Source organism: Oreochromis aureus, linkage group 23 (assembly GCF_013358895.1).
Source record: "Oreochromis aureus strain Israel breed Guangdong linkage group 23, ZZ_aureus, whole genome shotgun sequence".
Taxonomy (NCBI): Eukaryota; Metazoa; Chordata; class Actinopteri; order Cichliformes; family Cichlidae; genus Oreochromis; species Oreochromis aureus.
The window spans coordinates 43,544,849-43,560,033 of NC_052963.1; the positions used below are offsets into that span (position 1 = coordinate 43,544,849).

Sequence of the window (15,185 nt, forward strand, 5' to 3'; positions counted from 1 at the left end):
CCATTTTTATCTTTTTTTTAATTAATATTTTGTACATTTGTACATTTCAAGGACTCTTCTATTTTTGGAGTGTATTTTTTATGTATCTGTATTATATGATACACATTAGAAGTGAATCTCTGTCCAAATAATGCGCTCAGTTTACTTTTTACTCACTATGAGCATCATTCATTATTCTCCCCCAGTAATTACGGTTAGGATATGTATTTTTTTTTTTTATTCCAATCCATTCTTCTTTTGCAGCATTTAAATAACCTTTATCAGATTTGATGGTTTTGTTACAGACTTTTCAAAAAAGTGTTTTGCTTTTCTTTCACAAATGTGGGGATTAAATTGTGTTAAAATGTAAAAAACAGTGATGTCATGTTTTGTGACGAGGACCCAGGCACAGAGAGACTTGATGAATTTAAGAATTTTATGATTTAATAAAGAAATTTGCAGACTTGCACAGAGATGGTAAAATTATGATGACTGATAACAGAGATGAAGACAACAGACGATGAGGACAGGGAGGAACAGGGGTTTAAATGCACCAAGGAGACAGTCAGAGAGAACTCGGGACAACTGGAGACATTTAAGGATGCAGGGACTGACAGAGACGGGGAAGAAGTCTCATCGTGACGAGTAAAGTTTATTGTGCCTGGCTGGGCAGCTCTCTGGGTGCTCAGCACCCCCAAAGCTCTGACCCTAGAATCGCCCCTGTAGTGTGCTAAAGCAATATGTAGTCTGCCTGGTGTATTGAGAAATTACGAGATACAATAAATAAGACCCTCAAGCACTACTTGCATTAAATGAGGAAGCAGCAGGTAAACAGTGTGATATGCTCAGTTTTCTGAATAGTAAGTGTGACGTAACCATACTTTAAATAAACTACAAGAGAAATATGATTGTGATTCAAACAAACCACAAAACTATTGTTTCTGACAAGGAAATATGCCAACAATGATGGCTATAGAAAAAGAAATGGCTCCAGCGAAGAGGATTACTGATACACTATTAACAACAGCATCTCTGAGTCTCCTCTGACAATGAGAAAAACAGACACGAACTTGCTGCTTGTTTCTCTCACTCATTCCTAAATGGCCTGTAACAGAAAAATATGAATATTATTATTCCTCATTAGAATTCATGCTGTATTTGATGCAGACTCTTATATTTAGACAGGCACAAGGCATTCACCTCTTTTTTCACTGCTCAAAATGACAATCCAGATTACATTCAGGAAATCCCATACTGTGAAAGCAATCATCACTTTCAGAAGCCAAGAGTCCCTCATGTTATTTCCGCAGTCATTCTCCATAACACCAACAAATATGACAGCAACTGTGCCCAAAACAAACATGGAAATAAAATCAGAGCAATACAAAGGCAGTGGCAACTAGTTTCACAGAAAAGTCCAAACTCTTTTTTTCAAGGTGTAAAGTTAAGACTCTTACATTTAGAAGTATAAGAATTTTCTTACTTGTAAAAATATTATGGATAACAAAACAAACATTGGCAGCGTATTCACAAATCTTCTTTCTTAAAGAGAACATGAAACATGAAATAAACATTTTGCACAAACTGCATGTCAGTTGATATGTTTGCACATGCAAAGTGAAGTTAAACGTACCCTTCAGGACCACTTCTAATCCCCAGAGACACAACTACTATTCCAGTGAAGTTAATCACTATCATCACACACACAAGAGCAAAGAAGATGACCTAAAAAAACACATACACACACACATGAAAAATACATGTGGGAAAAATAAAACAGATGTTGTTATTGAGACGTGTTTTACACCACCAGTTGTTGCTCACCTTGAAAGAATCACCGATACTAAACAAGATCAGGGATGAGATTTCAAGAGCAACACAAAGCACGTTGCCTGCTACCTTACACACCTACAAAATTTAAATAAAAATAAAAAAAACAGTGCATATTATAAGTTAAACAGCCTTGTGCCTGAAAATCCATATTTTACCCTATGAAAACACCCCATGAGCCCCCGTCTTTCAAACTAACTACATACTCAAAGAATTCTTGGAAGCAATATAAACATGCAGGACAAGAAGATAATCAAATACTGTGAGCACAAAAGGCCCCCAGCTCTTACCTTATTTATATGATGAAAAACAGCCTCACTGGCCAGTAAGACTTTGCCTATATTGGATATTACCTAACAAGACATGAAGTAGAACGCAATGACATTTCCTCTTGTTCTTTTAAGACGGGGCTGAATAGCATTTAGTGCATGACTTGAGTATCGTTAAATATCCTACTTACTTTCATCTCTGCCACCAAAACAGAATCAAAACACATCAGTGCAATACCTGCTCGCTGAAAGTAAATCAGAAACAGGGAGCAGTGTTGTCAAAAAAAGCTCTTGCAAGATTAATGAATCACTTTGTGTACAGTGTTACAAAATCAAATCCACCTGTTGTTACTTACTTCTTCTATGTTGGTGCTGCACTTTGTGGTACTTGGTGTAGTAGTTGGTTCTGGTGTAGTAGTTAGTTCTGGTGTAGTAATTGGTACTGGTGTAGTAGTTGGTTCTGGTGTAGTAGTTGTAGTAGTAGTGCGCTGAGGTAAAATGATATTCACATTTTCCCAAAATATTCCAAAAGTGTGAAGAAATGTTGCTCTGAAATATGTTAGAAAGGAATGAATGCTGATATAATTCATTTTCTGTTGCATTGCAATATTAGAGAAATCACCGCGGACGTCAGCCACAGAATATCAGAAATTTTAAAGTCACCTGAACGTGATGTCCTGCTCTGCTTCTGTCGCAGTCCAGTTAACTCGGATCAAAGTTTTGTCGAGATTGAGTGTGTGACTAACAGCTGAACCCTGAGAAGAGTGGCAAAACTTAAGAGAGCTTCAGATTTACAAAAAATGAAAACAATAAATGAATCAAATTCCAACTACTTACTTCTAAACCACCACATGTCAGGAGCCGAGTCTGTTCAGGGTCAAGTAGAACAAATTTTCCGGTAAGACGTTTTTCATCTGCAACCTCTCGAGCCTCTAACATAAACCCCCTAAAATATGTGGATTCCTCGCTCTTGAGCAAAACTTGAAAATTGTTTCAAAAATTCATCCAAGCAAAGATTTGGGAAAAAGAGAATGAAGAGAAATTGTAATAACTTGTAAAAAAAAAAAAATATGTAAATTACAATTACACCAGAGATTGCTGTGATAAACAAATGTAACAAAATAAAAACTACAACGTTCCCTGTACCTGTAACAGGCTCTCCGGGATAGCTGCCGGGCACATATTCAACCATGAAGGGGGGTTCTGTGGTTTGAGGAGCTGCACCATTATGATTGGGTAACATTGAGTCACATGCTTCTATCAAGCTACCGTCTGAATACGCATGCAGCTTTGAGATGATGTTAAGACTAATCAGAATCCATATCCACATCTGTAAAATAAATATCACAGTGATACCTGGTCATCCATTGGCACTCTAAATATTTATTTACTTCTGCAAGTATTCATATATATGTAGACTTCTAGAGGCAGATTACACTGAAAGTGTTTGCTTTAAAGATGCCTGAGAGTATAATTTCATTGTTATTCATAGATTTGCAAGTATTGAGCAGCCGACACATTGCTGGACATAAATGTTAGGTTAAAACTTTTTTGCCATATAACTACAGTTTGATTACAAATTCAGTTTTATTGGAGGACAGAGCCAGCATGAGGTAGTGTGTGTGGATTTCTCTAGGAAAACTATTAGGGGGGAAAAGGCCGTTTTAGAGAGCTCTCAGTTTTATCCATTAAACTAGAAAATGATTTCAACATTTCTCTGGCAAGTATTAAACACAGACTGACAAAAACAACTGAATAAGAACTGTTTCTTACCTTAAAGTAAATGTTTGTACACCACATCCAATATTGTAAAGAGCTGAGAGAATCTCAATAAACCTGAAAATCTGAGTTGACAAAGAAAAACATCTCCTCTTTGAAAGTCCCTTTAAGAGAAACAGAAGAAACCCTGCAAATGTCTCAGAAGAAATGAGTCCACCCTCCAGGACAGTTATAGTTGTTGCAATGTGTGTTAGTGGGCGGTGCAACAGCTGTAATTGAGGAAGCTGGAACATTGTGATAAACAAAACACATTTCCCTTCACTTGTGAAATGAAAAACATATCTTAGATTATTTTCCTGGTCTCTCACTTCCTCGTATCCTGAAGGTGTTCTTAAGAAAATCTTTTGACATGTCTTATAGTAAATGTTAAATGCAGTGTGTCTGTGTGTGTCAACATCCATATCACCAGTTCAATAAATCTGGCTCAGTGAGCAGATATACTGTTATGTGTAAGGCTTTGGATTGAAGTTATTCAGACCGTCCCAGATTCATTGACTTTAGTGGACCCTACTGGTCTAGGGTCCATATATATTGTGCTATTGTACTACAACCAATCAGGAAAATTATGAAGGATCTGAGCTGTGTGAATGTTGTCATTGTAGATGTGAGTGAGCCAAATTATGATTATCAGTGCGACTCATAGTTAATCATAAACAAAGACAGGACCATACAGGTTTAAATCTGAGGTACATGAAGCGTCTTGATCCACACCTCAGATCAAGCAGCCGTCCAGTTTAAAGTTAATCCACCAGAAGAAAGAAAGAAAGAACAAACAAAAAGAAACATCAAAAAATGTTTGGCATGAATTTTCCTCTATAACGACCCAAACATACACTGTAGCATTTTAAGGACTACAGCAGTGCTTTAAATCATAACCCATCTAAAGGTATTTTTCATGATGTGGTAAAACATGAACAGAGGGCAGAAAAACACACAGATTGCATTTTGTTTGTGATGTGGAAGCATAATAGTGGTTAATCAGAAGTGATTATGGTGCAGTCAAATTTCTTTGGAAAGGGTGTGTCGAGATCATAATGAACACTGAGCCGTGACTTGAGATGGTGCCTTCAAATGCTACAACATGCCTCGGTGTTTGCCTCGGTGTTTGGGGGTGAGTTTCCTTGGCATTGCTGACTGTGGATATGACATCCTCGACATTTTGTTGGTGATGCATGTGGAGGTCATGCCGCTGCATTTGTAGACGATACCACGGGTGTTTAAAATGGTACCATTACATTTGGGGATGATCCCATTGCTCTTTAGGGTGATGCCACAACCTGCCAGTGTTTCGAGGTGAAGCTATGAGCTGCGTCTTTAACGTTTCTGTTTCAGTTGATGTCATAACCTGCAGTTCTCTTACAAACAGAAGGGATCTTGTTTTCTCATATATGCTACAAATACGCTAAATGCTGTCACAGAGTGTCACATACAATCATCTGCCTGAAAAAGCCATAAGTATATTTTTCTCTAAATAATTTAGTTGTAATGAATTTAATTTTCAAGATAGCCAGATGCAATAGCATGATTTGTGTTATTCCTAGCAATACTTTTATGCAGTTATAGTGTCTTTTAAACAGAAATCTAGATCCACTAGAGGATCTTTGTGAAGGTAAAAATGTTCTAAATGTGAGAATGTGTGGAAAACAGTGAACTTTATTTTTAAAATTTCACTTTCAGTTTTCATCTTCACACACTTGTGTTTTAAATTTACAGTTACAGAAAACACATTCACAAATGTTTAGATTGATATCTACACAAATACACTGAGAGCTGCAAACTTGTAATTCAAATTTTACTCATTTATTTTTTGGGGGATGTGATGAAATGGGAGATTTAGATCACGACAAATGCGTAGCAACTGCGTGAGGCTCTGATGTTAATATGGACCAAAATCACAAAGAATTAAGACAGCAAGGTCTCTAATAAAGCATCCACTGGCTGTAACTTGTCCTTCTGTTTGCTAAAAATTAAAGTCTCCAGCTTTGAAACTAGGACTTGACATCTATTCAGCACAAGAAGAAGTCAATCATTTACTAAGCAGGAGTTACGACTCACTTCTTAAGAAACCTGAAAGTTCAAAAGTTCCTTTCACAATTATGTTTACAGACACTATGTTTTATATAGATAACATTAAAATTAGATTTGACACCAAGTATGAATATTTCTTTACATTTATTTACATGTGTCCAAATGAAGATATACATTGAAGCTGCTAGAAGAACATTAGTACGGCTCTAAGAACAACAGGAAGTTACAGCAAGTTTAATCATTTTCTAAGCAGTTGATAAATGCATCTCTGTATCTTGGCAGAGTTTAACTGAGTGAGTCATCAAATGGACCATAGACATAAACAAAGGTTTCAGTTTGCAGCACATGCTGTAGTTTCAAGTGGATGAAACTTGTGATTGAGTGGTCCACTTCCTCTTTACACCATTTATTAATACTTGAATTACAAGTATTTGTCTAACCACACCGCGACTTTCAGGAGATGGAGGTGGGCTGGCTGTTAGAGCAAGAAACTCCTTAAACTGTCATCTGATGAAGACCTCTTCTTTTAACTAATTTGAGATTCAGATGATGAAGCCTAATAGCACTAACCCTTTCTATCTGATATTAATCTATAGACCACCGGGATTAGCTAGGAGTTTCTTTGTGGAGTTTGGGGACTTTTTATCGTCCACCATCAAGCTGGAAAGAATCCTGCTGCTAGGGGATTTTAATTTCCATGTCAGTGACAGTTTATGCCACGCTGCTTCTGATTTTCTTAATCTTTTAGACCTTTTTTGTGGCAGAATCAGATTCACAGAATCAAATCTGATTCTGTCACTGGGTCTGGTTATCAGACCAGTCTGTCGTGAGGACATTTTTATAAGCGATCATAAATACCTTTTATTTGATCTCTCCTTTATCTGCGACTCTCTGCCCTTTGTTCATGTGAAGCATTTACGACTAATTACTGACTCTGTTGTGGAAGAATTTGTGGAATTTTTTTGATAATAATCTACCTGGAACTGATGACAGCATGTGGCCTCCTTCAATTCACAATGTCTAAAAATTCTTGAAATCAGGAAAGGTGGCACTGTTAAATCCCTGCCCTGGTTCACAGAAGCTATCTGCAGCTTTAGGCTAATTTGCTGTAAAACTGAGCGCCTCTGGAAAGCCACAAAACCTGAAGTTTATAAGCTCCACTTGAAAGAACTATTATCTACCTTTAACGATATAGTGAAAGATGCAAGAGCCACTTATTTCTCTAAACCACCTGCAGTAGGAAAAAGAAACCCTAAGGTTGTCTTCGATACAGTGAAAAGGATTATCTCTTCTCCAACTCCATGTACACCAGTCTTCTCAGATATGGATTGCAATGACTTCTTAAGCTTTTTTCAAGATAAGATCAGTGGCCTAAGAGGAAATATAACTCCCTTAGATAGCCCATTCAACTGTGCTCTCCCACACCCCATAATTATGGAATCTTTTCACCCAGTTTCTTTAAAACATCTATCGGAAATACTAACTCAAATGAAAGGAGTCTGAAGAAGATGCTCAAACATTTTTCTAATTTTTAACCTTGGAGAGCTTTGTATCACATCTTGTGAGCATCTTAACAATGGAAAATTATGAAAACCAAAGATTGTAGTGTTGACCATCACAGCATCTCATTATTCAGTATACCGATTGCTCTTGGTACATTTGTTTTCCAACCATATTCCTTTTGGGGGGGAATGAAAGCTAAAAGTTAGGACTAAAAAAACATGAAACCCATACCTATCTGGTGTTCATATATTTAAGACTATACTAAAGTATTCCAGGATCTCGACTATAAGTTTTGAGGCTACTGTGAATATTTGAAATGAACTTTGACTGTACTGTTAGACTTTAGTACAACGTCTGCTTGAATTTTAAATGATGAGTTTGTCTTCCTCAAATCAGGCAAAAATTCTTTTTAGACCCAAGTTTTGTAAGAACGTTCTCATTGTCCTTCGTGATCACCATCCCAGCTCTGTAAGCCATTCAGGAAGCTGTTAATTTATCCAGTAAAATTATTATTATAGCAACAGCCACGCGCACAAAATTTCCTATTATTTTGACTTACTATCTAATATAAAATATACAACAAGTTGCAACAAATCTCCTGTCAGGGCTCCAACAGTATACTCAAACTTCATGTGAGTGCAACAAAACTTTCATGTTTTCTATATGATCCTTTTTTACGTTTCTATATGTTTATCATGTTCTTTCACTTTGGCATTATTAATTATTAATTATACTTTACATGCAAGACATGTTTCTTGCAAAATAATCACTTTTCTAAAAATTCATGTAAGCTAGCCTGAAGGGTTACCATTTAATTTTAAAATTTCTTATACTTTTTAAAGTTCTGCTCAACTTCCATCGGGTGTCACCTTTGAGCATGACAAGTGAGCTCTGCAGCAACAACAACAACATTGCAGGTGTTGTGCATGTCATTTTCACAATAAAAGTGAATATTTCATTCAGCTAAATAGGTTATTTTTTATGTTGCAGAGAAAACATTAGTGTTTTTAGTGGGAGAAATGTTTCATCACTCATTCAAGTGACTTATTCAGTCTCAGCAGACTGCAGGTTTGCCCAACTTTATAAGCTTCAACTGTGGCTTCTTCCCAGAGTCTGAAGACATGTGTGGGATTAGGTTAATTTATGATACTAATTTAAGGATGAATAGTCATCTGTTTCTATTTTTTATCTATTATTTTTTATCTTTGATGCTTATATATCTCATTATTTTATATTCCATAATTGCCACATCTTTTTTAATCACACAATCACAGAATATTTTATCTTTTATTACACAAATATGTATTATAGTGTTGAAACAAAATGGCACACCCATACAACACACGCAGCACAAATAAGGAGCCCCCCGCCCCCGCCTTAGGAATGTTTGGGGGATGCTTCCTGCACTGTGGTGTAGATAGCACAGCAAGGTACGGGATCTTTAAGGTGTTTGGTAAAGGCTGACACCAGCCAAGAGGAAAACATTTCCATAGAAACTGCAAAAGTAGGGAGGAGCTGTTTTTGTTCTCATTACAGGGAGATGTCCGCTCCAGGAGATGTAAGATGACCCAAGGGCCGGACCCAGCTCCAAATAAGGGGAGAAGCCAAGTCTGAACCATGACTTTTAACCATTCATATTACTATTCTGTTTCTGTCTCATAATAAAAGTGTTTACTGCTTGGCTACGGTGCTCTTTTTCTGTTTAGCATGCTGAACAGAGGAGGAGACACTGTTACTAACTTGAACCTTTATATTAATACATTTTGAAAATGTATACTCGGGTTTACTCATTTTCTCTCATAAGAAAAATGAACCCAATTCAGGGCTCCAGGATGGATGGATGGAATCTTGATATTTGTTTTAATTATATTATTTGTCTCCAAAAGTTGAATCTGTTCATCTGGACGTAGCGTTTTGTGGGAGAAATGTTTCGTCACTCATCCAAGTGACTTCTTCAGTCTCAGCTGACTGCAGGTTTCCCCAATCTTATAAACAGTACATTTGCATAACGCCACAAAACGCTACGTCCAGATGAACAGATTCAACTTTTGGAGATTTACTTTCCTGGATGATTGAGAATGCATCAAGACGTTATAAACAGGACATTTGCATAATGACTGAAACCAGCCCACTGAAGGAACAATAGGCTGGGAGGTCAGTTCCTTAATCTTAATTATGCAAATTCTCATGACCATTGATCAACAACCACTGACCAAAACCCACTGATCAATGTCCATGAGTCCCATTCACAGAGAGTTGGGGAATGGCTGCAATCACAGCATTGTAAGATGGCGAATGACTGAAACCAGCCCATTGTTCCTCAGTGGGCTGGTTTTAGTCATTATGCAAATGTACTGTTTATAAGATTGGGGAAACCTGCAGTCAGCCGAGACTGAAGAAGTCACCTGGATGAGTGACGAAACGTTTCTCCCACAAAACGCTACGTCCAGATGAACAGAATATACTTTTGGAGATTTACTTTCCTGGATGATTGAGCATCAAGACATTATATTATTTGCTTTATTATTAGGCTATGGCATCACCACAAAACTGCAGCAGCTGCTGGGGCAGCACACGTGTAATGTTGCAATACAACCATCTTACCCTCTGTCTCACCTTCCATTCTCAAACCGTGGATTGTTCACTTGTGAGTTAAGTGAGCTAAACATTACACTATGGACCCACTCACCAGCTGTCTTGAGGTGATGATTATATCTGCTCCTTTGTATTTCTTCATATTCATTTTCAAATTAACTGCTTTACTGCTTTAGTGAACAAAAGCTCTTAATTTTGTAACAGTAGTTCTGTTTTGATACATTTTCAGGAGAGTGTTGTGTACTTGTCAAATCCTTTTTACTGATAAAATGAAACAGTACCTAAAAATATCTAATTACTTGTTGCTAGTTGCCATGTTATGCCATGTATGTATGTGGGTGTTTGTGTGGCAGGGGAAACCAACAAGCTCCAACTTCATCAAGTGAGTGCATTTAGTCATATACATGTGCTTCAGAGACATACCTAATCAAACTTAGCATTACACCTCAGCTCACCAGGTTATGGCCTTACCTTAAATTGGTGTCTAAGTCTAAACAGGAAAAGAAATAGTTTTTGATTCATTTCTGATTTCTAAGAGAAGTCCAGTGATCAGGCTCAGATTTGGGTTTAAAAAGTGAATTCAGTTTGTTATTTACAGTTTTCAGTTTTAAACAAGTTTTCTTTTTCTACAGATTTCTAAAATATTTGTGTTTTCTTGTTTTTATGACTGGAAGTCTAATGCATTAGTTAAACACACTACTAAACTCTGTGTTTTTTGTGTGTATCAATGAATATTTCTGGAAAGTTAGATATCATTTTAGGGGAAATCTGTGTAATTTCATTTATTATTCTAAAGTCATATATATAATTGACTGACCTACAAAGGATTTCAGGACTAACTCTAACCCTAGGCTTCATCACACTCATTTTAATTTACCTTTTGACATTTTGATGAGCTGCCTTAGCTATGTACACTTGAAATAAAATTATGTCTGTAAAAACAAACAAAAGAACAAACTAAGGAATATGTAAACATTTGATGGTTAAATTCACGTGTTCCTACATGTCTAGAGTCTGAACCGACACACGTATTGTCTGTCTCACACAAAAATATGTAGAATCACTTTATTTCTTTCATGTGTCACCAATAGGTTGGATGGATGGTTTATTTTCAGGGAGTAAATGTGCTGAATGCTTTACCTCTCTGTGGTGAAAATGAAATGTATTTTACAGTAAACAAAAAATGTTCTGTATGATGATGTGGCAAATGTATTTATTTTTTCTCTCACTCTCATCTGGAAATATGGATGAAAATACAGTAAAATAACTGCAGTGCTACAACAACAACAGTCTTTTTAAGACTCTTTTTTTCCACACTCTTTTTTGAACAGGAAGTCTGCAAATCTTGAGATGCATCACCTTTCAAAGGTGCTCTATACCACAGACTTCCTGGACCTGTCAGTGAACCTATCTGTGGGATAGGGCACACAACCTGTGCAGCTTTAACACTAACTTAAAATCTGATTCAATAATGCATAGTTTGGAAGTTCAGTGGATGAAGTACAGGAGAAAGGGACGCAGACTTGACTCCACAATGTGCTGAGATCACTTCCACTTCTGTGTGCTTCTCTTCCAGGATGATTCCAGTGAGAGTGTCAGTGCTGTTATATTGACTTTTCCTAGACTCTGAGATTCAGCTCATCAAGCCAAAGGATATTTTGGCCCATGATCTTACAGTTTTGTAATGCTGAAAAAATACAAATATTTGTGGATAGTGGTTTAGCAGATATAATAACAGAATATATTATGTATATATATATGATATGATAAAAATATATGATTAAAATAAAAACTTATATTGGTTAAACATGAAATAACGTAAAACATTTTAAATGCAAACATAACTGTTTCATGGTAAATTAGTATGAGATCACAAATTATAACAATACTAAATGAAATGTTGACTCAACCTAACTTTGTGTCATGGTCCTGAGTCTGTTGAATCAGTGTTTTTGTTTGGATTAAGAGTGTCTTATGTTTTGGATTAATTCTTATTCGGAATTGCTATTATTAGGTTCTGGTTTCTGTGCTCCCTCTGTTTAGTGTCTAGTCTGTGTCTCTGTGTCTGCACTGGTCCCACGTCTCCTGTCTAAGTTATCCCTCTCCTTGTGTTCCCTCTCTACTGTGTCAGTATCGGGTCTCTGAGTCTGTAAGTTCTGCTGGTGTGCTTCCTGTTTTACTTTGAAGGTACGTGTCTGTATTCTGTGTTGCTTCCCTTGTCTCGTCCTGCCCAATTAGTCCCAGCTGTGTTTCCCTTCTGTGTCCTGTTTCCTCATTACCCTGCTGTGTATTTTAGTCCCGTCATCCCCTGCTTGTTGTTGCGTCGAACCCTCAACATGCTGCGCTCGTTCTATTTCCCAACTCTGTTTCCCAGTGTCTTAGTGTTTAGATTTAAGTTTGTATTTCTAGTTCCCCGTTTTCGGTTTTGTTTTCTGTAAGAAGAGTTTTTACAGCCTTACAGCTGCCTTCTTTAGTTCACTCCTTCATTATCCATGAGTCCAGCATTTGGGTCCAATCTCCTGCCTGTCACACAGCGATTCGTGACCCTTTGTGTCCAATTGTTGTATGCTTTTCATGGTATTCCAGCAGATTATTGTTTTTCACTTTATATAATGCCTATTGAAAATGTTTTTTGTTTTTTTTTTTAATAAAAAAGATGTTTCTACATGACTTTCAGTCATATGAAAAGTTTCTGGGGAGATATGAGTTGAAATTTCGCTAAGAAACAAAACACAAGGAGACAAAATACAGTGACTAAGTTTACTAATAAAACCCACATTATAAAAACAACACAGGGTCAAATAATTACTTCCTACTGTGTGACACACACAGACACAGACACACACATGATAAAAGCCTTGAAATTGATTGCAGGGTGCAACATATTACAAATGGAGCAGTTCCTATGTGTTTTTTAATGAGATAAATTTAATACGCGATATGAAATTTTACTAAAGGCACACTGGGAGAGAAAAAAATTAACAGGGCAATTAACCTATGCAAGAAAATCAACTGAGTAGCTAGTCCATTGTTCTACGTGATATGAGGTTTTCCATTCTAACCTGCAATAACTTTAAATGACTCCTAAATTTCACATCAACAAATGCATAACAGATGGGATTCAGGCAACAGTGGGAGAACGCAATGAGCCTGCAAGCATAGAATGCATAGTCAAGCTGGATGCTTGTTTCACATTCATTTAATAGTGGGACCACATGAGCAGGCAAGACCCTCAAAAAGATTACAACATTGTACGGCACCCAGGCACTGAAGAATACAGCAACTCTACAGAAGACTAACTTGACTGCTGTGTTCCTCGTGAGAGATCTTGTCACTGTGATTCTTTCCATAATTATTATGAAGCAAAAAGTCACGACTGCAAAAGCAACTAGGAAGAAACCATTCTGTTGGATGACACCAACAGTTTCCCACAGTGGATGACTATATTCACAGCCCTGTGAGTAATTATTTTTGTGGTAGACCTTGGTGATTGAGCTGAAGAGTAGGGAAGGCATGGCTGCTCCAGTGCTGATAATCCAAATCAGGACAGACAGAAACACCCCGATGGAGTGTTTAGGTGTGCTGAGGTCAGACAGAGGATGGACCACAGCCAGGTATCTGCAGATGGTCATGATGGTCAGGAAGAGAATGCTGCTGTAGAACCCAGTGAAGAAGATAAAAGTTACAACTTTGCAGAGAATTTCAGAAAACACCCATCCCTGGACGTGGTAAATGGCCCAGAAGGGAAGACCAATGGTGAAGACGAGGTCAGAGATGGCCAAGTTGAGGATGAAAATGTTGGTCAGAGATTTAAGATTTTCATACAAAGCCAGGATTATGAGGACAAGAATGTTTCCTGTCAGGCTCAGTGTGATCACAACAGAGAAAATCGGAATGGCAAAGGATCCAAATATCACCATTTCACTTTTATCACAGATTTCATCCTCGTAGTCATCGTCATAGCTGAAGTTGAAACTGACTTGATTAGCCATTTCTGTCACACAGGAATCTAGGAGACAAGGGTATGACTTTAATGACACGTTGCAATGGATTTCTCTTTATAAATACAAAAGAGTATTGTAAAGACAATAAATAAATAACGTACCTCTGCTTGATGAAATGCCAAAAGTCTGTTGGTTGAAACACCTTCTGCGGTACCTTTATTTTTTATGTATTTATTTTTTGCAATAGTACGTTGGGATGAGACACTCGATGCTGACGTTTTTGCAGTGTGTCGAGCCACTGAAGCGCCGATGTTTCTAAACACTACTTCCAAGTGTGAGTCAAACACCCGCATCACGTGACCGTGTGGCGACGTGACGCTAAACGCAGATTTTGGTGCGTTTAGCCACAGCTTCGGCAGGTGACTTACCTTGACATGAATGACTGAATTCACGTTTTTAACTGTTTGTTACAAGCGAGCACACGCGCATGGATAAGGGTAAATACCAACTGTGTCGTTATCATTTTTGCCGTGTTGTGAAAACTAGTGTGAACTTTCCATCCACTTAATTACACAAATTGATACAAATGAGAAAAAGAAGCGAACTGCTGAGTGAGCGGAACTAACTCAGATCAGCAGAGAGAGCGAGAGCGGCACATTCATTAACTTACTGCAATAGAAACCTGCTGTGCTTTCAAAGAGAAAAATAAAGCAGGAAATCATTTTCAGCTCTATATCCCATCTATTCTCTTTTTCTCGACTTTCAACTGAAAATATAAAATATTTTGCTGCATTAAGCGACTTCATCTTAAGCCAGAAACTGTTGGAAAAAAGTGTGAAAGCCTAAAGACAAAACTACAAGAAAAGACACATTAACCTTCACATACACCTCCTTTTTTTAATTCCCACTGACACGTGTTGTAAATATCTCACAAACAAAGGTAGGTGAAATCAAAACATGATACTCAGACTGAGTCAGACGTCATATCACGTCACAAGGTACAGCATCCGCGGCACCGGAAATTACAAATAAAGTGAGAAAAGGCTTCTTTATCCTCCGATGAGCCACTTCTGTACCATGACATGTTCAGATTTAAAAAGGAATTGGCCAGTGTGAAATGAACTGTTGTAATTGGTCAGAATAAACATACCATAACATAATGAAACTTGTCTTTTAGTTATTTAGAAGGAAAGCAAATTTAGTCTTGTGTATTTAAATACTTATTTATGAAGAAACTGTGACCAAACCAATAAAACCA

At 37.3% G+C, this 15,185-nt stretch overlaps 2 protein-coding genes across 3 annotated transcripts; both read right to left on the reverse strand.

Annotated features, from left to right (window-relative positions):
• Nucleotides 1-575: 575 nt before the first annotated feature.
• LOC120436386 lies at nt 576-4,011 on the reverse strand. 2 transcript variants are annotated; one of them, XM_039607339.1, is made up of 13 exons: nt 3,852-4,011; nt 3,225-3,408; nt 2,916-3,058; nt 2,742-2,833; nt 2,553-2,627; nt 2,435-2,498; nt 2,270-2,323; nt 2,100-2,162; nt 1,804-1,887; nt 1,613-1,704; nt 1,463-1,521; nt 1,180-1,323; nt 576-1,084 (listed from the first exon to the last, which is right to left on the reverse strand). In XM_039607339.1, exons 1-13 carry the CDS (start codon nt 3,876-3,878, stop codon nt 912-914), a joined length of 1,254 nt encoding a protein of 417 aa, XP_039463273.1. In that variant the 5' UTR covers nt 3,879-4,011; the 3' UTR covers nt 576-911. The 2 variants fall into 2 exon arrangements, with proteins under 2 accessions (XP_039463273.1, XP_039463272.1); XM_039607338.1 differs by having other exon boundaries at nt 2,435-2,627.
• An 8,724-nt stretch (nt 4,012-12,735) lies between these two features.
• Nucleotides 12,736-14,266, reverse strand: LOC116317755 (chemokine XC receptor 1-like). Its single transcript, XM_031736617.2, has 2 exons — nt 14,089-14,266; nt 12,736-13,992 (listed from the first exon to the last, which is right to left on the reverse strand). Exon 2 carries the CDS (start codon nt 13,973-13,975, stop codon nt 13,004-13,006), a length of 972 nt encoding a protein of 323 aa, XP_031592477.2. The 5' UTR covers nt 13,976-13,992; nt 14,089-14,266; the 3' UTR covers nt 12,736-13,003.
• Between the last annotated feature and the right edge of the window lie 919 nt (nt 14,267-15,185).